This window comes from Panthera onca, chromosome X (assembly GCF_046562875.1).
Source record: "Panthera onca isolate mPanOnc1 chromosome X, mPanOnc1 haplotype 2, whole genome shotgun sequence".
Taxonomy (NCBI): Eukaryota; Metazoa; Chordata; class Mammalia; order Carnivora; family Felidae; genus Panthera; species Panthera onca.
In genome coordinates, this window is record NC_138357.1 from 109,900,332 (window position 1) to 109,922,663 (window position 22,332).

Sequence of the window (22,332 nt, forward strand, 5' to 3'; positions counted from 1 at the left end):
CAAGAGTCGCATGCTGTACCAACTGAGACAGCCAGCTGCCCAGGATGTCCTTCATTTGTTAAGGCTGAATAATATTCCATTGTATATATCTACTACATTTTGTTGTGCATTCATCCATCACTCGACGCTTGGGTTGCTTCCCTGTGTTGGTTACTATGAATAACGCTTCAGTGAACATAGGCGTGCACACATCTCTTCAAGATCCTGCTTTGAGTTCTTTTGGATAAATACCCAGAAGTGGGATTGCTGGATCATGTGGTAGTTCTACTTTTTTTTTTTTTTTTTTGAGAAACCTCCATACTGTTTTCCTCTTTTGGTTTTAACCCGGAGGTATGGATATGTTAATCTCTTCGCAGGTTCAGAAATGTACATCAGGGAAACAGCAATGTTATTGTCAGCCACTTGAGAAAAAAAGAGTGGAGCCAAATTTATATCAAATCGAAATTATCAAAATGAAGTTACAGCAAAGTCACAGCAGTGAGCCTTTCATTTTGAAATCAGACTCTGGAGTGCCTTCATTTTCAAGCTGATTTTCACTTCTTTATACTTTTTTCGGCCTTGTCTCATTAAACCTCATTCTCCATTACTCGGATGAATTCTCAGCAGAGTTAGTGATCACTTTTCTCCCCTAGTTCTCTTGCAGTGTTAAGTAAAACAAAACTGGACAGAAAGCCAAGCCCTTGCATGTGCACCACTACATAAATATTTTTATGGCTAAGGTTATGTGCACATTTGGTCAGAGGTGCTAGCCATAAATTTGATGTTCAGCGCTGCTGTGCTACACACGGCCACCAATTTACTCTGTTGTTGAAACACGGACACACACAGGCGAAGGAGATAAAGAGGATAAACTTCTAGTTACAAAAAAGTCATGAGGATGAAAAGTACAGCAAAGGAATATAGCCAATAATATTGTAATAACTTTGGTGACGGACGGCAATTACACTTATGGTGCGCATTTCATAATGTATAGGATTGTGGAATCACTATGTTGTACACCTGCAACTAATATAATAGTGTATGTCAACTGTACTTCAACTAAAACGTACTCTGAGAGGGTCTCATATCATATCAAAAAGTCTCAGTTTGAACATTTTTGTTGGTCCAAACTCAGCCTGAGTGGTGGAGTTGAGCAAACCCAGTGCGACAGCTGGTAAGCATGCAAGTCTTCCTGTATACCTGTTTTCCCCCCCAAACATCTGAAATAATAGGAAGGTTAAGAGGTGCTGTTTGAAGCCCAGATTTCTTGTAGTAGAAACACCCTGAGGACACTTCCTGGAGTGGAGGGTGCTAAGCTAAAGGGTATGGAATCAAGACTGTGGATTCTGCCTACCTCCAGAAATTTCTTTCCTTCTCTCGGCAGCTGCCTTGCTTCCTAAGAAGCCCTGAGACAGTGGTTCTTCTTGCCCTTAACCACACATCTGAATCACCTGGGGCAATTTAAAATTTTTGGGTATTCGCACCAGTGATTTTAGATCCTGGGCTGGGGGCGGGTGTGGAGTGGGGGGTGGGACCCAAGCAACAGTATGTTTTGAAAGCTCCCCAAGGCTGAGAACCCTTGTGCCAAAGAGAAAGAACAGATTGCTACTGCTTTCTCCCCAGCAGCATGATTTGTAAATTTGCCATTTTTGTTAACGAACAGCACACAAACTTATTTCAAAGTTGAAGTGCCACGTAATCGGAGACATTTATGATCTCAAATATAATAGCAGGGTCCCTCAAGGAATGTTCTCTGTACAAGAAGTAACAAATGGATGAAACGTATACGTGCCCAATCAGTATGTCCCCAAACTAATTTCCATTACAAAACCATTTTTCCATCTTATGAGCATTTGCCCGAACTATGGAGTATATGTTATTTCTCCCATTTGTGTGGAACTTCGCACTTTTCAAGGAGCTCCAGCTCTGTTGTGTTTGGGGGGTCCACTTGGAGGGTCCCACACATGGTGCTGCTTGTGATTCTAGTGAGTACTGAATGGGTGTGACTCACTGGATTTTTTACCCTTTTAATTCTTTTTCACAGCCGGCCTCCTGGTCTCTTACCTTTGATGTTAACTGGATAAACTGTGGTTCGTTTCCTGTTATTTGCAAGTTTGGGAATTAAACACACAAATGAAATCAAAGCAGATGAAAGGCCCAGATCAGCTATCTTGTTAAGGGTCACAGCTGTGGTTCTTGAAGGTCCCGGGCCAACAACTAGCTAGTCCTCCCTCCCTCCATTCGCCAAACAGAGGCCTCTCCTGCGGGGGCAGAGTTATTAAGGTTGGCCAAAGGCTCTCTGAAAAACATGTGTTATCTGAGTGAATGGTTAGTTTTTTCTATGCTGAATCACATATTTTGTTGCTTGGGAAATGTATCTGACAAAACTTAAAATAGATGATTTGTCCCAGTTTACTCAGCTTGTAAGGCCTTGTCCTTGAACGTCCCGTACCCCCCGGAGATGCTGGGAATAATAATGTGGTGCAAGTTCGCCTATTGGTTGGTGGGAGGGGGTGAAGAGGAGGCATTATGGGCAGCACATTTTCCTTCTTTCTTTCTTTTTTTGTTTTTTTAAAGTAGGCTCCACACCCAGCGTGGAGCCCAACGCGGAGCTTGAACTCATGACCCTGAGATCAAGACCTGAGCGGAGATCAATAGTCAGACACTTAACCAACTGAGCCACCCAGGTGCCCCAAAGGCAGTACTTTTTTTAGAATTTGGAGTACGAGGTACTTGTGTTCATTGCAGTTTATAACTCAGAGCTTCAAAATTGCAAGGTCATGAACATCTACCCCACAAGTTGCTTGTGCAGATTAAATGATATTAGTTATGCATAGTAAATGTTTCTTACGCAGCCACTTGATGCGATCACTTGTTAGAAAACCATTCTGGTTTTAGTATATTTTCTGTCACAAGAAAAGAATTGAATTTAAGGAGTCTTACCTGTCACTCTACTACATGCCAGGCTCCTGTTGCTGCACACAGGAGGCAGAAGAAAACAATAACCTGACGCCTACAGAGCCTTTTAGGATCTACCTAGGTGGTGAGAAGAGCCACCCCCACATGATACATTCGACAATATGAGGCAGGGTCGCCTGGGTGGCTCAGTCGGTTGAGCGTCCAACTCTTGACTGTGGCTCAAGTCATGATCTCACGGTTCATGAGATAGAGCCCTGCTTTGGGCTCTGGGCTGACAGCATGGAGCTCGCTTGGGAGTCTCTCTCTGCCCTTCTCTCGGCCCCTCCCCCGCTCGTGCTTTCTCTCTCTCAAAAGAAATAAACTTAAAAAAAAAATAAAAAAATAATGTGAGGCAGTCTGTAAGCGTGGGCTGTGGTTCATTCCCCTGGGCTAGGGTGGAGCTTGAGCCAGGAGTTCAAGGACAGAGATGGAGGAGGAATTCCAGGAAGGAGGAACAGCTCAAACCGCTATTAGCTCAGCAATTGGCTGTGATTCCCATGGGCCTTGGCTGCATACAGCAGGTGCTCCCTCCAGGCAAGGAAGATGGCAGCTAACAGCCCTAGGCTCCAGCCTCCAGGTTGGGAACTCCTTGGAAACAGTGGGGGCTTTGAAGCCTGAGTGTACCCAGCCCCAAGTCAGTTACTGGCAGGAGGTTACCTGGCCGGGTCCCATGACCGAAAACCTTAACCTGGACACCAGGGCCAAGAAGATGGGGTGGGGAGTTCTGCAAAGGAACCAGAAAAGGGAAATGGCGAGTGCACTGGGCAAAGACTGCGGCCATCACAGACCACGGTGTTTGGAATTCTGATATTTTGCTTTCTAGACAGAAAACCAAAAATCTGAATTGTTCCATAAAAACACCAGAAACCAAACAACTCTGTAGGTAGTCCCCCTCCGCTGTCTACAAGGTGCCACATTAAGGTCACTGTCATACTGAGCCCTATAGCAAATGTTCACTGTGTTGCTTGCCTCTCCTCCCTGGCACTCGGCACATTTTCTCTACAGTTTCTCACAAGTCCCTTTTTCCTTGCTCTTTCCCAGCTTGCAAACCCATGTGATGCTTTTTTTTTAAATGTTAATTTATTTATTTTGAGAGGGAGATAGAGAAGGGGAGGGGTAGAGGGATAGAATCCCAAGCAGGCTCCAGCTGTAAGCACAAAGCGGGACATGGGGCTCGAACTTACAAAACGTGAGATCGTGTCCTGAGCCGAAATCAACAGTCTGACACTTCACCAACTGAGCCACCCAGGCGCCCCATGTGATGCTATTTTGAAATGTTTTCTCTTCCTCCTTGTCTTATTTATCCTGTAGATTTTCACCGTGTCCTCTTTTGGACTCTTACTAATAAACTAATAATAATGAATAATGAATAATTATGAATAATAATGAATAATGAATAATGAATAAACTTACTAATAAACACTAATAATGAAGAACTTTCTTAAAAGCTTTTAGGATGTTGTATGCAACATATACTGGCCCAAGAGCCACCCCAGACTTCACTCTGAGAGTCCAGGTGGGAGTGTATAGATGATGATGATGTGATTCTAAATTTTTTAAAAAAGAAAGAAGTTAGGCACAAACTCAACAGCGTCAGCCAGAATAGCTTCAGAAGTAGATCTTCCATATATAAATACTCATATTGAAAGGTAATTTTTTAAAATCACAATAATGTCCTTCTAAGCCTTTAAATAAATCTGAGAACACTCTTGCTATCCTATCATTTCCAAATATACATAAATGTGTTTTATATTTTTCTTTGTTTATTTTCAGTACTCAAATTGTAAAGGCAAAGATTTATCTGAGTTCTGAAGATACTGTTTCCTTAACAGGAAATGAAACTGCCAGTGTTTTACAAAGCAGACAAAGTACCTAATTTGATGAAGAAATCATGCTGACGCACCAGAAGAAAATAGTCTTAAGCGTAATCAACTGAACATTTGTGTGTGTTTCTAAAATTAAGTTGCCTTTTAAAAGAAATCACATTGCTTTATAAACAAAATCATGTATTGGTGTGATCCACAGCTTAAAATGTATTTTAAGAACTTCTGACTTACATGCTGATTAGAAAACACGAAAGTCACAACCATTTAACATTTGGGGACAAGGTGAACGGTGTTGGAAATGGAGAGAGAAGTCATTGGAAAATCTTAAGAACAGAGCAGTGTCAGGCCATACATACTGTTTTTTATTTTGAGAGTTTGCATTTTTTGGTGACCTGTTTATATTTTTGCTTTCACCCAGTTAGAAAGTTGCACAGGTGGCACCTTGTAGCTCAGTCGATTAAGCCTCTAATTTGATTTCAGCTCAGGTCATGATCTCATGGTTCATGACTTCGAGCCCCGCATCTGGCTCTGCACTGACAGTGAGGAGTCTGCTTGGGATTCTCTCTCTCCCTCTCTCTCTCTGCCCCTACCCGACTTGTGCTGTCTCTCTCTCTCTCAAAATGAATGAACTTTAAAAAAAAAAAAAGGAAAGAAAGTTGCACAGCTTTACCCAGGGACAAAGGTTTGTTTTGTTTAAATAACTATTTTATTAGCTGATTTTTTTAATTAATTTTTTTAATGTTTATTTATTTTTGAGAGAGAGAGCATGCGAGCAGCGGAGGGACAGAGAGAGAGAGGGAGACACAGAATCAGAAGCCGGCTCCAGGCTCTGAGCTGCCAGCACAGAGCCCTATCCAGGGCTTGAACCCACAAGCTGTGAGATCATGACCTGAGCCAAAGTCAGATGCTTAACCGACTGAGCCACCCAGGTGCCCCTATTAGCTGATTTTTTAGTTTACCTTACAGTCTTTCAAATTACTTTAAAAATTATAGCTTGTAATTCTTGCAATATATGCTTTGTCACTCTGCTCATCTTACAACCATGACTCTTCTACAAGAGTAACTGGAGAGCAAAATGCTAGAATTTCCAGCCTCCTAGGCGGCTGAAGTTTACCATGTGACACATCCCGGCAAACGAAGAGTAGGTGGAAGTGCTCAGCGATGGTTTTCTTCAGAATTAAAAGAAGAAGAAGAAGAAGAAGAAGAAGAAGAAGAAGAAGAAGAAGAAGAGGAGGAGGAGGAAGAGGAGGAGGAGGAGGAGGAGGAGGAGGAGGAGGAGGAAGAAGAGGAAGAAGAAGAAGAAGGCCAAACTATAGGAGGACAGGCTGGGTATTTTACCCTCTGCCTTCTCCTTTTCCCTGTGTACAAAGTGGACACATTGCTTGGAGGTTCTGGAAATGACATTTGAGCTGACTGCCGAGGAAGAGGAAAAGTTCATTAGGCAAAGGAAAACCCAGATCTTCAAAGACGGATGGTCCCCTGCCTAGAAATTATATTTAATAAAGAATGATTGAAGGCCTGAATATCTGATGCATCTGTCTTGGAATCATCAAAAGCCTACTCCAGTGGGCAGGATTAAGGCTACCATTGGGCAAGTACAATAACAAAGAGACAGCTTTGGACCCCAGGCTAGCTGAAATTTTTCACAAATGGAGCTTTCCAGCAATCCTTTGAGCTACCGTGTAGGTCATTTCCCTATTATCACATATATTCGAGTAGATGCTGACGGATAGCCACCGAGGAACGGTAGAAATGGGAGTCCTGCGTTAATGCAGTGATGCTACTATTTCAGTTTTGTTCAAGCATTTCTGCCCTTGCATGCCCTAAATAATTTTTGAACAACTATGTATCGCCTCGCATATTTGGTCTTTTAAAAATTTAATTTTTAAACTTTCCCTTGCAGATTTCAAATTGACATCTTATGTTTGTAAGCACATAGATTAAACAATTGCAAACAATATGATTTCTGATATAGTATACATTACACACATACTTTAAATCTATTTTTATTGTTTCACGATCTTGGCACAGCTTATTTAGCTTATTCAAGTAATGGAAAGTGACGCTCTGTTAACCTCACGGCAAAGCCAATCCTCACTGTCAAACTTATTAGGGAAACTAACTTTTAAAGAATTGTGCAAAATGTTAGCCCTCTCCCTGCTCACCAAGGAATGATGGCCCTGTAACTGACCAGATTCTTGCCTTTGTGCAGCTTGTGCTCTAATAGAGGAGACAGATCTTAAAGGGTTGCACAAACACAACTGGGAAGAGTGCAAGTAAGGAGTTGTTAGAGGAATGTATAATAAGAGGTGGGTGTGTGGTCTGGGAGGGCTTCCCTGAGGCAGTGACATTTTAAGCCTAGAGTTGAGGAGGAATAGGAGTTAATTAGGTGAAAGGGAATGCAAATCTTCAAAGAAAATCTCACTTCATTTTTTCACTTGAAATAAACATGAAATGGGGCACCTGTGTGGCTCAGTTGCTTGAGTTCTGACTTCGTCTCAGGTCATGATCTCGCGGTTTGTGGGTACGAGCCCCGTGTCGGACTCTGTGCTGACAGCTCAGAGCCTGGAGCCTGTTTCAGATTCTGTGTCTCCCCCTCTCACTTCCCCTCCCATGCTCATGCTCTGTGTCTCTCTGTCTCTCAACGATAAATGAACATTAAAAAAACATTCAAAAAGAGAAATAAACATGAAATATTATCTCACTTCTAATGATTAGATAAAGCATTTTGTCACCTGGATAAAATAAGTTGCAATTCCTATAAATTTTTTTTTTTAGATCTTGAGAAAATTGTCCTAAATCTGGTCTGGGATAGAACTTTTATGTCTTTTATGTCTGATGTAATCTGCAGTCTCTTCTGGGTGGTAATTAACAATCCTGATAAAATCCTTGGGCAATCTCTTCATGGAATGTGTGGTTACCCACTAGCTGAGTGACTTCTGATGCTCTTTAACCAGTAGTTTCTGTATTGCACAGTGACATCTCTACCAAGAGAGAATCTTTGAATTGGCTTGCTTAGGGGACTGTTTGTGGAGTTTGAAAGAAAACTTGTTTTGTGCCCCTAAGCAATCTGAGAATCTGGTGAAGGGGAGCAGACTATGTCACTCCAAAATATGTCTCTTTGACATAAAGATTATCTTGAGCTGGTTATTTTTTAAGAAACATCAGGCACAGGAGAAGCTCTGAAAACTGACTAGAAATTAACCTTTTGTAAGAGACATTTACATGTATAAGAGAAATCTCCATTTGTAAGATCGTGTCTCTCTCTCTCTCTCTCTCTCTCTCTCTCTCTCTCCCATGAAGTGAAGGATGACTATAAATCTCTAGGAACTCTAATCAATGGGAAAGGCAGGGAGAAACCTGCCTAACAACTATGCCTTTGTTTCCAGGCTTGGCCTGATAGTCTCCCACAACTGCCCTCCCCCAGCATTTTCTTTTGTCTTTAGCTGGAGATGGTGTTTAAGGTGGTCATTTCAGGGAGTTACTCATTTATCTTGGGCTTTCCCATGTACACAGGAGGTAAACATGTTATTAAAAATGTTTGTTTTTCTCCTGTTAATCTTTTATTCCAGGGAGTCTCAGCCAAGAACCTAGAAGGATAGAATGAAAATTACTTTTCCTCCCCCACACTGGCATTACTCTCAAGGAGCTCTTCCCTTTGGAGCTATACATTGCTGAATTATTCTTTGCTTTGGTGCCCAGAGGTTTTTAGACTTAATTTTTTTTTAATTTTTTTTTAACGTTTATTTATTTTTGAGACAGAGAGAGAGACAGAGATGAACGGGGGAGGGTCAGAGAGAGGGAGACACAGAATCTGAAACAGGCTCGGGGCTCTGAGCTGTCAGCACAGAGCCCGACTCGGGGCTTGAACTCACGGACCGCGAGATCATGACCTGAGCCGAAGTCGGCCGCTTAACCGACTGAACCACCCAGGCGCCCCGGTTTTTAGACTTTAAGGTAGCACACTGTGCTAGGATACAAGGTGGATGAGGGATACACCTTTTTTTTTTTTTTTTTTTTTTTTGTCAAGTGGGAGAAGGGCAATTATGGAACTGGAGATAGGCAAGGGGAGCCAAGACTGATCTCTTCACCTCAGGTGCATTGTCAGGAGATTATTTCCAGAAAGAGTATATGGAATTTGAGGTTTGGAAACCAAGTTCCTAAAATTCAGTCTCCTGAAAAATTCTCAAAAACCTCAAGTAGCAAATGTTTCTGTTTGAAGGCCCTGAACTAGATGACTCCTCAGTGCTTGAGGCAGAGGCTTGTGTAAAAGACTATAGGGAGTGATTTATCAGAGATAATGTCAAGAGATTACTCTAAGGGCTCTGGGAAGGAGGCCCCTGGGGCAGCATCCTATGTCTTTTGATGATTTCTAAGGTTCCTCAAAGCCCACTCTTCTCAGTGGCTCTTTGAGGACAGAGTGATTATTATTCAGTGGTTATTGTTGCAGAAAGATCATGTGGTACTTTAGTCTCTGAAATGCAGACCAGAAAGAAACAGAAACTATTCTGAATTTGTCTCTTAGGGGTTGTGATGCCGAGGACTTCAGGCCTGTCGCCAAGAGGGTTCTTGGCTTTGCCTGGAAAGAATTCAAGAGCAAGCCATTTAGAGCAAGGGACAAATTATAAAGTATAGAAGTAAGAAAGGGGTTGCCTCACAGACAAAGCAGCAGTCTCTCCTCCCAGATGAGAAAAGGACTCCCCTTTGCCTCTACCAAGGGGTTTTATTAATTTTTTTTAAGTTAGCTAACCATGGAGAGACGGGCTTACTCTTTAACTTTGGGTTTATCACTTACAATTGGGTGGTTAGTTTCTCCATTGTCTTAGGGTTGTGGAATTATGCATAGGGAGTAATTTTAAGAATGTCCAGCCTAGGGCACCTGGCTGGCTCAGTCTATAGAGCATGTGACTCTTGATGTTGGGGTTGTGAATTCAAGCCCCATGTTGGGCATGGAGCCTACTTTAAAAAGAAGAAGAAGAAGAAGAAGAAGAAGAAGAAGAAGAAGAAGCAGCAGCAGCATGCCCAGCCTGTGTGCTTTTACTGCCACAAGGAGTGGGGTCTTGTGGTCTTCCATGAGTCGGATCTTGTGAGTCTTTTCATGACCTGCTGACTTTTAGGTTAAGCATCAGCCTAAAACCAAAATGGCCCTACTTTGGTCAACTTGTCTTGTCTCCCTAGCCTCCCATCCCTCCGGCCTCATTTGGAGTATATGAAATCTACGGGTTTAAAAGCTAAATCTCAAATAATTATCATTTGAACCAAAAGATTGTGTATATTTCATTTGAAGAAAGGCATATTCTTACACATTTTTTGTTTTTTTTCTTATCACTTGTAAATGTCGACTTTAAAATTTTCACTTCCTTTTTTGGTCCAGATCCCATGAAGATATCACTTCCTACAAGTCATTACCAGGAAATATCCAGGTTTGAAAATGTACGCTGTGCTTTTTCCCATTCAGTTGTAGTCAGAGTAGTAAACTTCATGAAATTCGAACCTAGGACAATACACCCGGAAAAATACTAGCACAATAACCTGGGTTGCAAAACCTGTTTAGCAAGTTTCAGCTGAAGGTTAATTAAAACCTGCTTGGAAACCTCTTAAAACAGGAACAAGAATGTAAGCCACACACCACCACCACCTAGATTCTTCCCTCAGGATCTTTCTCTTCACCACTTCCCTGGATATCAGTGGGCACGCTTCCCCAGAGTTCCTTCGGGTCTGGAGCAACACCGCAGTGTTGGTGACCACGAGTGTTATGGCGCTGGCATAACCCTTTTCCTCCCGTCCCAGGGGAGGAGCAATAAAACAGCTGCTTGGTACCCCCCCCCCCCCCCCCCCCCCCCCCCCGCTCCCCTTTAGCAGTTCTAACAAACAGCATGCGTATGCCACTCCTGAAAGCATTTTAGCTTCTCTGGGAGGTTAAGCAGTGTTGGGTTCTGAGGCTGAAGGGTTGTAAGAATTTCTCCCAGTGTTCCATGTTTTAAGTTGACATGTTTTAAGATGAGGAAGAGTTAAGTGACATTGTTCTGGCCGAGACAGGAGAGGGCACAGAGAAGTCAAAGGCAGAATAGGCGAAGGTAGAAATGCTGTGTGACATGTGACTTGCCTGTAAGAGACTATTGAGCTGGCTGAACATTCTGGAACATTACTTACATATTCTTTCAGAAGTTCCTCGGGGTTACCGCTATTATTTCTTTTGTCCAGGCTTGTTTAGAGTGGTTGTCAGCTAACACCCCGTTGGTGGATAAGCATCTGCGAGATGTGCAGGAAACAAGGCTGGAGTATAATTATAACATAATGCTTTAACAACATTGCACAAGACTGCCTCAGTACTATATGCCAGAGTACATAGCGACTGTCTTGCTGACAGGCATTTGGATGGTGATTAGTGTTGGATCACGTCCTGGAATCAGGCTTGAAGCCAGAGAAACTGGAAAATGATTTTTGTTTTTCAACTCCTTGGAGGCCTGTGTGGAAAATTTAGGAGAGCACATTTTTGTTTCTAGTAACAGAACTCACGTGTAATTTGAGGAAGAAAAAGTGAAATAGGATGGTTCTTGAACCACTTGCCTTGTCTTAAAGCTGGTCTTCTGTGGAAAAGTTGAATTTTCTTGCAGGGCTGGCTGAGAAGTGTTGAGGCAGGGAGCAGTTGATAGGAAGCCCACCTTCCCCCTGGTTCTTCCACACCTAATCTAGGCACAAGCAAGACCCTTTCCAGGTGGCAAAGAAACAGTCTTAGCCCCAACGCACCAGCAGTCATAATGACCAAAGGCCACCATGTATGATGACACTAGACAGTGAGTTGTGGTTTGTGAGATGTACTGGAGCCTGGCTGCCCAGTTCAAATCTCAACCCCATTGCCTTTTGGTTGTAAAAACAGTGAATAAATTTCTTCACCCCTACACCCTGCCTTCCTCATGCACAAACGATGGCTTTGTTTTAAGGATTAAAAGTGCTCTATAATTATGAGCTTTCTTTTGGTTTCCAATTAAATTGTGACTTTCAGAATGGGTGCCTATTACAAGAATAACATTAGAGTTGATTCTCCCTTTCCTTCTAAAACTGGGGCTGGGGGGCACCTGGGTGGCTGAGTCCGTTAAAGTGTCTCTTGATTTCCACTCGGGTCATTATCTCCTAGTTTGTGAGACTGAGCCCCAAATAAGGCTCTGTGCTGACATGGCGGAGCCTGCTTGGGATTCTCTCTCTCTCTCTCTCTCTCTCTCTCTCTCTCTCTCCCTCTCAGTCTCTCTCTGCCCCTCCACAGCTTGTGCGCGCCCTTTCTTTCTCAAAAATAACTTAAACATTTTTAAAAAGTAAGTCTGGGGCTGGTTTATTTCATTTATTTAATGAAATAAATGGTTTTATTAAGTGCCCACAGTGTGCCATGCATGCAATAAGGCCCCGAGGATATAAAGATTCTGGGATATGGTCCGTTCTCCCGGAATGTTAACAGTCAAGGAGGTAAACGTTTTTGTTCACACTGTTATGTCAAAAGCATAAAGAAATAAGTAAATCTGAGGCCAAAGAGTGTGGTCAAGGGCTCAGAGAAGGGGCAAGCGTGTGGTAGAGAAGGCGCATGCGTGCGGAGTGTGGAGCCACAAACCTGGTTGACAGCCCAGACCTGCACGCCCAGAGTGAATCCAACTTGCTCAACCTCTGTCAGCCTCCGTTTCCTCATCTTTAAAGTGGGCCTGATTCAGTGGTGTGCAGAAGCAGGCTGGAACTCGCTTGGGAGAGCCTCTTGTTAAATATTCAGGAATTTTGCAAGCCAGTTAAAACCATTGGTAGCTTCAAATCAGTCTCGGTGGAAGTATTTACACCATGTTAATCAGCCACTTGTACAAATCAAGGCCCCCACCCCCACCCCCACCCCCAGCGGGGTTACTAGCACAGGTCTGGAATATGTAGGGGAGGCAAAACTTGATCCTCACGGGGTCTTTGGCTGGGCTTGAGAATTTCATTAACGTAAAACAGATTAACAGGAGAAAAGCATATACATTTATTTAATCTAAATTTTATGTGACATGGGAGCCCTTGTAAGGAAACGAAGATCCAAAGAAATGGTAAAACCCAAGTGCTTTTACACTAGATTGAACGAAGAGAGTTCCAATTGTGGAAAAGCACCTAAAATATCCGGGGAGGCCAAAGGAAGAGAAGGATTATTTTGATGAACTCTGTTTGTACAGAATCCTGGCTTTGACTCCCTAAGGAAGCATGTTTCTTTTCTCCTGGTACTGGTGGGCATCTTTGCACATGGGAGTTTCATCTCCTGTTTTCAGAAAGAAGAGGGGAGATAAGACCGCCCTTCTTGCATCTGCTGTTTTTCAAGCGCCTTTAGCTCAAAGTAATCCTTATGCCAAAGTGGCACATTTTGGGGTGGCGTATCCTGCCACCCTTCAAATATGCTACACTGATGTCATGAAGATTAATGAAGTCACAGAATCATGGCATCTGGGCCATAGTAAACGCTCCACATAGGTTACGATAAGTCGATCACATAGGATATATTAATAATATACATCCTGCAGTCCATATTCTTAATCTCATTTATGAATAGCAACTGATATGAAGAAAAGCCAGGATCTAATTCAGTTGCCTTTGACTCCAAAGGAGTGTTCTCTCCACCAGACCCAAACTGCCTCTGAAATCACTTTTGTTGTTGTTATCGATTGACTGGATGAAAGAAAGCAGCATAAGCAACGGGGTGGAAGAAGACAGCCCTGTCCACAGCCGGCAATAGTCTCTCTGAGCCAAGCCGGAAGTGAATGCCTCCATCCTCAGCCCCTCTTTAAAAGGCTCCCCCTGCTGTGCCCCTGTCACTACCGAAACAGCAGAGAACACACTTGCTCCCAATAAATGTCGCTTCTCTAGGAACCCCTGATGCTCAGAATTTCCTAGCTGTTGATGTCACATCTGGCGCAAAAAATGTACAAGATGCACCTGGGACATCTCAAAAGCGAGGACACTAACAAAATCTTCTGAGGTCATGTCCAAAGGGCCACGAAGCCAACTTGAAGAAGCTCTCCCTGGACAATCAGGGCAATGTGAGCTTCAATATGAAAAAATAAGAACAATGAATTAAGACACAGGAAATGTTTAAAGCCCATGAGTTAATAATGATACTTGGTGGGGGTGGAGGAGAGCCTAAGTGGAAGATGAAGGGGAAGCCAATTCATTGTTTTGAAAAGTAGTAAATAAATGGGAAGAATCCAATATTTATCCTGCCTCTGTTGGGTGAACTGTATTCCATGGCAATGAACTACAAGATGGGAGAGCGTTCTTCTTATAGAAATATTTTATAATAACTGAAGAAATAGAATATCACCAACAACTAACGAATCAGTGGACCTAGCAGGTGTTGATATTAATGGCTGCCAACATAACAGAAAGCAACGGCTAGACATTATATGTGTCTTGATGGGAGAAAAAAGTCATCTATGAAATTTTCTTGCCAAAAACTCAAACCAGAATCTGCTCCAGTTGGGGCCCAGTTGGTAAAGTTTTATTTCTGACACCTTTGGCTCTCTTGTTTTTTAGCCGCACAGAGGCAGGCAGTTTTGTATTAAGGTTATGGCAGTGTTTCTCAAGCTTCATACAGACCCCTTTTAGAGGAAAGCATTCTCACAAACCCCCAGTGGTGACTGAAATTACTTATCTTACTTACTGTAGACATATAACTAGATGTGAATACTTCATATTCACAGCTCCTATACAACTGTAAAACCAACATACATTTACAAATAAAATCTAAACAAAATGACCAAACAAATACAATTCAAATGAATGACACTGAATTAATATGAGGGAAGATATTTTGCTCAAATCGAGTTGTTGCTTGCAAAGGGACACAGTACTGATGGCTGGGGTGGATGTTTTTGGTTTCAGCACTGTATGCACTTGGGTGACGCAGTTGTGTGGTGATGTCTCTCTAATAACTCTCTAGAAGGCTCTCCTTTATGCTGTGTGCTGGGACGTGGTCTTTGTTAATGACATGGTGTGAAAAGTGAGCAACATGAACACAAACCGAAATGGCTGCACTCACACCACAACTAGGATTCAGTTACAAGGTGATTGATTATCTAGACCAGTGGCTCTCAGCCCTGGCTTCCCTTTGAAATGCACATGCAAATACAATTAAATTAGGAGTTTTTCAGGGTGGGGCATTAGTATTTCTTAAAAGCTTTCTAGGCCATTCTAAGGCGCAGCCAATACTGAGAACTACTGATTTTGATGCTCTAGAAAATGCTTATACCGATTAATCTTTATAGTCCAAAAGAAACACCAAATTCAATCATTCTTAGAATATGAGCCGGTTTGAGAGTATGGCGGTGAACCCCCAGGGGTTTGAGAAATTTGGTCTCCGGAGTTTGATCTCCAGGCCTAGTTGGGTGGCCTTAGGCAACTTAGCCTCTCAGAGGTTTGGTTTCTCATTAGTAGAAGAAACTATTAATGGTACTTCCCTCTGCAATGTGTTTGTGAGGATTAGATGTACACAGAGTGCTACATGTAATGCCTGGTTCCTGGTGAGTACTTAACTAAAGGTTAGCTCTTATTATTAACTGATGAGGGAGCAGAAGGCAAGCTGACAGGCCACAAACACCCCCACCCCCAGGTGGGATATGTGTGATATTCTGGGGCACTCCTGGCTGCCCAAGAACAAAGGAAAGGGGAAAAACAAACGGTTAACTGATGGAGATCATAGTCCTGTGGGACCTGAGTCTCCATCACCCCTCCAAAGTGCTGCGGGGAAGCAAAGGCAGAAGGAAATGGCAGATAGAACTAAATTTCCTTATAACCTGCAGCCCATTGACAAATGCTTGAGGCTGGCAGGGTAAAACGTTTCTCCAGGAACTCCCTCCTGTCTTAATGCTAATGCTTTGCTAGAGGGAAAAACAACCTTAGCTTGACAATAGCTAGGCCTCCAGTATCCTGTGAGTCTTTAGCATGTGAAAATCTCACTGGAAACTTCCCCTGGACTTTACCGCCCCCAACTCCGTAGTATATAACCAGTGCCTCTTTCTGCCCACGGGTCCTGTCCCCGTGCTTTAATAAAATCACCTTTTTGCATCAAAGACGTCTTCAAGAATTCTTTCTTGGCCGTTGGCTCCGGACCCCACGAACTCCACAATCATCCCCAAAACCTCCTCGTTAATTATGATGTTGATAACCCTCTGGAAACTACTAAAACATTTCTTGGGCAGGTGCAAGCCACAAGAAAGAGGGGAGGGGAGAATGGGGTGCTGGGCGAACATTATGAGGAAGGGCATTTGGTGGCGTTAGGTGGGGCAACAAACACAGTGAGGATGGATGGGATGTTCAGTAAGGGTGTGGGACTGTCAGTGTGAGCTGGGTAACAGCTGATTGGCGTGAAGCCTAGATGGGCAGTACACGGAAAAGGGATGAGAATAATGCACAGGGTCACCCAGAGGTGGCAATGCACAGGAAGAGATGATAAAACAAGAAAACGAAGATGCAGCCAGTGGAGCAAACAACTCTAGGAGCAGACACGGCCACCTGCAGACTCTGAATGGGAGGCCAAGGCTGCCGTAGTCAGGGAGAAAGCTGCTGCTCCCAGCGGGAGACGGTGGCTGCTTTCTCAGAGCTGGGCCAGCCCCATTGGTTGCTGCTGAGCGTTCGCTTGCCTCCTAGAACAGTGGTGTCATCCATTCTAGGCCTCGCTGGAGACCCAGTGGAAAGGAGACTCACAGGATGGGGTAGAGTGGGCATAAGGCATTAATGAGTCATTCGGCCTCTTCTGAATTGTTGCTTCTGCCTTTTTGTGGAAAGGACTACTTCCTTTCCCTAGAAAGGCTATTCCCTGGAAGCTAGGCAGCTGATGATCTTGGGCTGTGGTTTGGATAATGACGGACCATGGCTCTACTCTACTTGGGTCAGTAGCAGGATGTCATAAGCCTATACACGGACAAACCCAGCTACTTCCGCTTTTAATCGTATCAGAAATTTTGATTTTATACGTTTTTAAGGAATGTAATACACTTAGCACATAGCAGGGTTTTTTTTAATTTTTTTTAACGTTTATTTATTTTTGAGACAGAGAGAGACAGAGCATGAACGGGGGAGGGGCAGAGAGAGGGAGGCACAGAATCTGAAACAGGCTCTAGGCTCTGAGCTGTCAGCACAGAGCCTGACGCGGGGCTCGAACTCACGGACCGCGAGATCATGAGTCGTTCGCTCAACCGACTGAGCCACCCAGGCGCCCCCATAGCAGTTGTTTAAAAAAAAAACAACCAACCACACAGAAAAACCCTGAAATATCCTATGTAATATAGTAATTGGCAAGTTCTTAGTCCGAAATACTATTCTCCTCAAGGGATTATGTCAGGCAGAGTGTTTTAGTAAAATAGTAATTTTAAAGTTATCTTTACAGAAAGCTCTTTCTCCCCATTTTCCAGGTTTATCATTGTTTATTATTTCCTTTAATAAAATTTCCCAGAACATGTTTTCTTAACTGCCTGGTGATTTCAAACTTTACAGATTGGTTTTAAAGTTTAGTTTTTAAAGAGGTGCCTTTGTAATCGAGTTAAACATTCAGTGGGCTGGGGCGCCTGGGTGGCGCAGTCGGTTAAGCGTCCGACTTCAGCCAGGTCACGATCTCGCGGTCCGTGAGTTCAAGCCCCGCGTCAGGCTCTGGGCTGACAGCTCGGAGCCTGGAGCCTCTTTCCGATTCTGTGTCTCCTTCTCTCTCTGCCCCTCCCCCGTTCATGCTCTGTCTCTCTCTGTCCCAAAAATAAATAAAAAAACGTTGAAAAAAAAATTAAAAAAAAAAAAAAAACATTCAGTGGGCTGATGCTGTGGTGTTTCAGCTTTTAATTTTTCTTCAGTTTTATTTTAGCGAGAGAGAGAGGGAGCGTGAGTGGGGGACAGGGGCAGAGGGAGACAGAGAGAGAATCCCAAGCAGGCTCTGTGCTGTCCATGCAGAGCCTGGTAGGGTGCTTGAGCCCAGGAGCCATGGAGATCATGACACTCAACCGAGCCACCCAGGTGCCCCTCAGCTTCTAAATTTTAAACTTAAGGGACTTCTTTAGAGTGGACACAACCTTCATCAAAGCTTTCGGGTGACAGCGCTGTATTTTTAGGGCTAAACTCTAAGAAGAATGAGAAAACAAAGAGTTAGATTGTAACTCACTTGGTTAATCTAATTTATTCACATATTTAACCACTGTCAGCATGTAGTTGTTTTCCTCAAAGAGGCCCACTTTCCAAAACACTTTTCAAAATGTCTTCTTTTCCCACAAGGCTCTTTGTGTTTAGTTAACCCTTTTTATGCTTGCGAGTTTCTCTCTGCCAGTTAGCATCCTAGCAGGACCCTGCCTGAGACTGGACTCTGGAAACTTGCTTTCATAGCAAGCTGTCTGTGCCACCAGTAAACCCTGGAGCTCTCCTGTGTTCGGTATAGTGCAGGATCCCATTGTTTATATGGCTGCCTTTTAATTTAGAAGCCAGAACAGACTTAAAACGGGGTGCAGGGCAAAACCCCCCTTTGACTGAGTAGCCCGGGATTTCTTTCCTGGAGCACCCAGAAAGAAGATACAGAGCATTGTTTTTCAGGTTTATCTGAGGACTTGGAAAATGTTCATCTTGGAAATCAGCACAGTGGTTCTTATCAACTACCATCTCCATTATTAGGGGACTTGCTGGGTTTAGTTTAGCTCCATGTAAGGAGTAATAAAAGGGGGTAATATTTATCTAAGATTGTCTCTTCCTCATGGCTCTTGGTAGTTTCATTTTCATTCCTGGAGAAAGCTTTTGTTTACCCCCCCCCCCCAACCACCACCTGTGGTTTTAAGCAAATTGTCCACAAAAAAGCCCTTTGTTCCCACAGTATCATAGACTGGCCCTCCAGATAATTTCCCTGGTTGGTACCTGCATCCACCTCCAGCCTTTTTGTTTGCAGTCCCTGTAAAATTGTTGGTTCCCTCCTGATTAGCAAAGTGATCCCTTTTCCCCTCAGAGTAGCATTTTGTGTGGGAGGAGGTTGCTGCGGGCAATGTGCACGTGTCCCCCTACGCTCCCAGTCCCATCTCCACCTTTTATTTGGGTAACAAAAGGGCTTCCACCTTTTATTTGGGTAACAAAAGGGCTTGCTTGTTGTGGGCTCGCTTTCTAACCTGGTTTCTCAGCTCTTGAAAAATCTGTCAGGTCAAGTGTAGTGTTACCAGTGTAAAGTCATTTTACATGCTGCTGCCTATAAAACCATGAAATTCAACTGGCTTCCTTCCAGACTCTGAGAACAGCTTGTGACCATTTTAAATTGGGTTAAAAACTGTTTTTAAACAACTGTAAAGTTAGGTTTCTTAGCCATTTTTATTTTGCATTCAACAGCAAGAAAAACGTCAAGAGAAAGATTCGTAAAAATGCTTATACCGATTAAATCAAAGGGTAGTTTATTATAAAAGAATCAAAACAGAAACTCTAAGTACCAGTGTGTACATTGTACACATTTAAATGACTCACAAGAATGAAGTTTTTTTCATATACATTAAGATCACACCACCTTGCTGTTTATCGAAAGATGTTCAAGGAGAAATCTGACTCCAAACTGCATACAAGACTGCCATCTTAAACAGACCGCATTTCAAACATGCAACAACGCCACTGGTAATAAAGCTTTGGAATGGGTGTTCATTCTATTATTCGACTACAAACAGGATAGAAAGCAAGATCAGTTGAGAATTTAATCTAAAATAGAATGGAAGCTGTCATTTTTCTGCACCAGCACTCCTTACTCCTCTGCTGCCATCTTTAGCAAATACTCCTTGTCGATCTTGAAGAGTCTCCATCCCTCTTCGCTGGACAGATCAGAAGCACCTCTTCTTTTGTAGAAGTTGATAGATGGTTCATTCCATTCGGCTACCAAGAAGTGCATGCTGCTGCAGCGACATTTCATGGCAACCTGTTACAAGAGACAGCAAAACAAACTCAGTGACATTTCACCTGCTTGCCAAGACCCGAATCGGAATCAGTCATTAAAATAATTCAGTAACCCTTACGGATTCAGAAACCAAAACCAACACATACCTGGCTTAGGTTCTTCAGAATTTCTGATCCTATGCCAAAGCCTAAAAGAAAGAGAAGTACCGTTTACAAAGTCATCTTTAGGACTTGAAGCCCTGATTTCTCTTTAGAGCGCCCCCCTCTTAACCGAGCCATACCTCTATAGTCACTCATTACGAAGAAGTCCTCAAGATACAACAGTTTGCCAATCCACGGGTCATAGGTAAAGTAGTACATGGCGAAACCAACAACACTGTGTCCTGTAATAAGAGGATCACATGAGATGTGGACAAAAAGCAACCCATAAAAGCTGTAGCTGCAAAATCAGAAGCCTATCATAGGTTTTTAAAAATATACATGCATGTATTATAGAAATAAGTAGCCACTGAACTGGACTGTTTCCTGATTTTTATGCTAGTGCAGTCCAGGCCACTGTTGGATGATCTCACTGTTCTGAGAACATGTATTTGCAAAAAGCACACATTAGAGCTAGCTGAAGCGAGGCTAAAATCGTGGACTGGCCACTCTGCAATCTGCTGGATCTCACACTCAGGAAGTGAGAATGCTTTCATTACGTGCCAGAGCAACACTGCTATAGTCTTAAAACTAAACACACACATTATTCACATCCTATCGATATATTGGTATGTTGACTTGGGAATAAGTCAGGTTTACACGGCAGTTCAGAATAATAAATATTTGTAGTTTAGAAACTCTGCTTCCTTAAGGTCAGGACATCAGGCCAAAAGCGTAACGTTTAATTTCAGAACTTGCCTTCCAATTCGCACATCTTCAATTTGCTCTCCCCAGTTTTAAGCCAGAAGAAGCAGAGGTACCCAGAAACAGGTATTATGTAACATCCACATACCTCTGAAAAGTACCTCATCCCGTATGTTTTCCGTTTGTTTCTTCTAGCTTGGGGAAGAGACTTCAGAAAAAAACGAAGCACCCACCCAAACAACTTCCCTTTTTAGCTCTGTCTTCTGACCAGTCAACAGGGACCAGCAAACAAAACAAAACAAAACAAAACAATCTGACTCCCTCTTATAGGGTGTCTGTAATTTCAAATGGAGGCAAAGGTTTCAAATTAAACTTTCTAGCCGTTTTATAGTCCTGAGCAAACACAGGAAGCGAGTACACTGGAGTTTCTGATCTACCGTGTTTTAAGTGTGTGATAATAGGACCTTACCTCATTTATCATGATCATCTACTTTATTGTGTAAAGGATCTTTTAGTTACCTCCCCGCCCATCCATGTACACGGAAGGGCCATGTACATGGCGAAGCTAGAGACTGTAACCTGAAGATTGGGACAAATTAAAGAAAAAAATGTGATTTAACACAATTACAAAAAAAGGTTACGTTAGGGTCAAACAAGAACCATTTATGAAACTGAATTACAACAAACGACATTATACCTAACTCTTCCGGGTCTCCACAGCACTCTGATACTTACTTAAACAGCTCAAACTCTTCAGGGTCTCCACAGCACTGATACTTACTTAAACAGCTCTTTCAACCTGCCCTATTATGTGCAGCACATCTACTTTTTTTTCTCAGTAGTTTGGACACTCGCTATTATTTCTGGCCAATTGCTCAGTAAGTATCTTTGGCCTGTGTTGTCAGTGGTTCTACACAACAGACATTATGTTTTTATACAACACTCGGTGTTTGGCTTCTGGAAGGGAAGGGTGGTTACCTTCCGGAGACCGGTGCTCCTTGGGCACTTCTGCAACCAGGCAGTGGTAGAAAGGGTGCTCTCCGAAACCATCCTCTAGTAGATCTGCAAGAAGGGGCAGCAGGGACAGACAGTGATGGCCTTGGTGAAGATGACAAGCACCGGACGCCCTTCCCCCGCCCTGCCACAGTTGCGTTACCTTTTTCAGTTAACATTACTTGCTCTTCCATATATTCGTATTTGGCCAGTTCCTGGGGCGATGCACATAGGAGAAAGGGAGAAGAGAAGAAGAAAACTTTAAGTGAGGCCCCGGCCTAACCAGCTCAGAGGGAACAGGGTGGGCGGGGCGGGGTGGAGATTCACTCCCAGAATCCTGCCCGGAGCGGCCGGGCCAAGGCTGGAAGTGGCTGGCGGACAAAGGGGGACCTGCCTGAGCCGCTCCCCACCTCCCGCCCCAGGAGGGGCCGGGGCCTCCCGCTACCTTGATTAGACGCAGGATGTCACTGCAGTCGGCGGCGGTGGCCGGGCGGATCACGAATTTAGCCATTTTCGTCTTTTGCTTTTCTTCCCTTTGCGGACCAGGCCCCTGTACTTGAACAGCAGGAGGAGGTGGTTCCTCATTCGTCTCCCGGGAGCGTCCTTTTCTCAGTCAGGCTGGCACCATGACCCGGCGAACCTTTGCAAGCGACGGAAAAGCTCCCCCGACTGCGACTAGCGCTGCACACTCGAGTGTCCGCTGCGCTCCGCTTTTTAGCGCGGAGAAGCCCCGCCTCCGGCCGTGAGGCGGAGGCCCCTCGTCCAATGAGGCTCCGACCGCCCCCCTCTTCCGGACACCGCCCTCCCTTCCGGACACCGCCCTCTCTTCCGGGCCTCCGTG

At 43.6% G+C, this 22,332-nt stretch overlaps 1 protein-coding gene across 1 annotated transcript; it reads right to left on the reverse strand.

Moving 5' to 3' along the window:
- Nucleotides 1-19,151: 19,151 nt before the first annotated feature.
- On the reverse strand, nucleotides 19,152-22,194 carry SAT1 (spermidine/spermine N1-acetyltransferase 1). Its single transcript, XM_081793980.1, has 6 exons — nucleotides 21,937-22,194; nucleotides 21,655-21,706; nucleotides 21,477-21,560; nucleotides 19,937-20,038; nucleotides 19,803-19,843; nucleotides 19,152-19,677 (listed from the first exon to the last, which is right to left on the reverse strand). Exons 1-6 carry the CDS (start codon nucleotides 22,000-22,002, stop codon nucleotides 19,507-19,509), a joined length of 516 nt encoding a protein of 171 aa, XP_081650106.1. The 5' UTR covers nucleotides 22,003-22,194; the 3' UTR covers nucleotides 19,152-19,506.
- Between the last annotated feature and the right edge of the window lie 138 nt (nucleotides 22,195-22,332).

Coding starts and splice junctions, on each gene's coding strand:
- SAT1 (XM_081793980.1), bottom strand. CDS start 22,002: ATGGCTAAATTCGTGATCCGCCCGGCCACCGCCGCCGACTGCAGTGAC. Junction 21,561..21,654: donor AGTAATGTTAACTGAAAAAG/GTAACGCAACTG, acceptor CCCTTCTTGCAG/ATCTACTAGAGGATGGTTTC. Junction 19,844..19,936: donor CGTAATGAGTGACTATAGAG/GTATGGCTCGGT, acceptor TCTTTCTTTTAG/GCTTTGGCATAGGATCAGAA.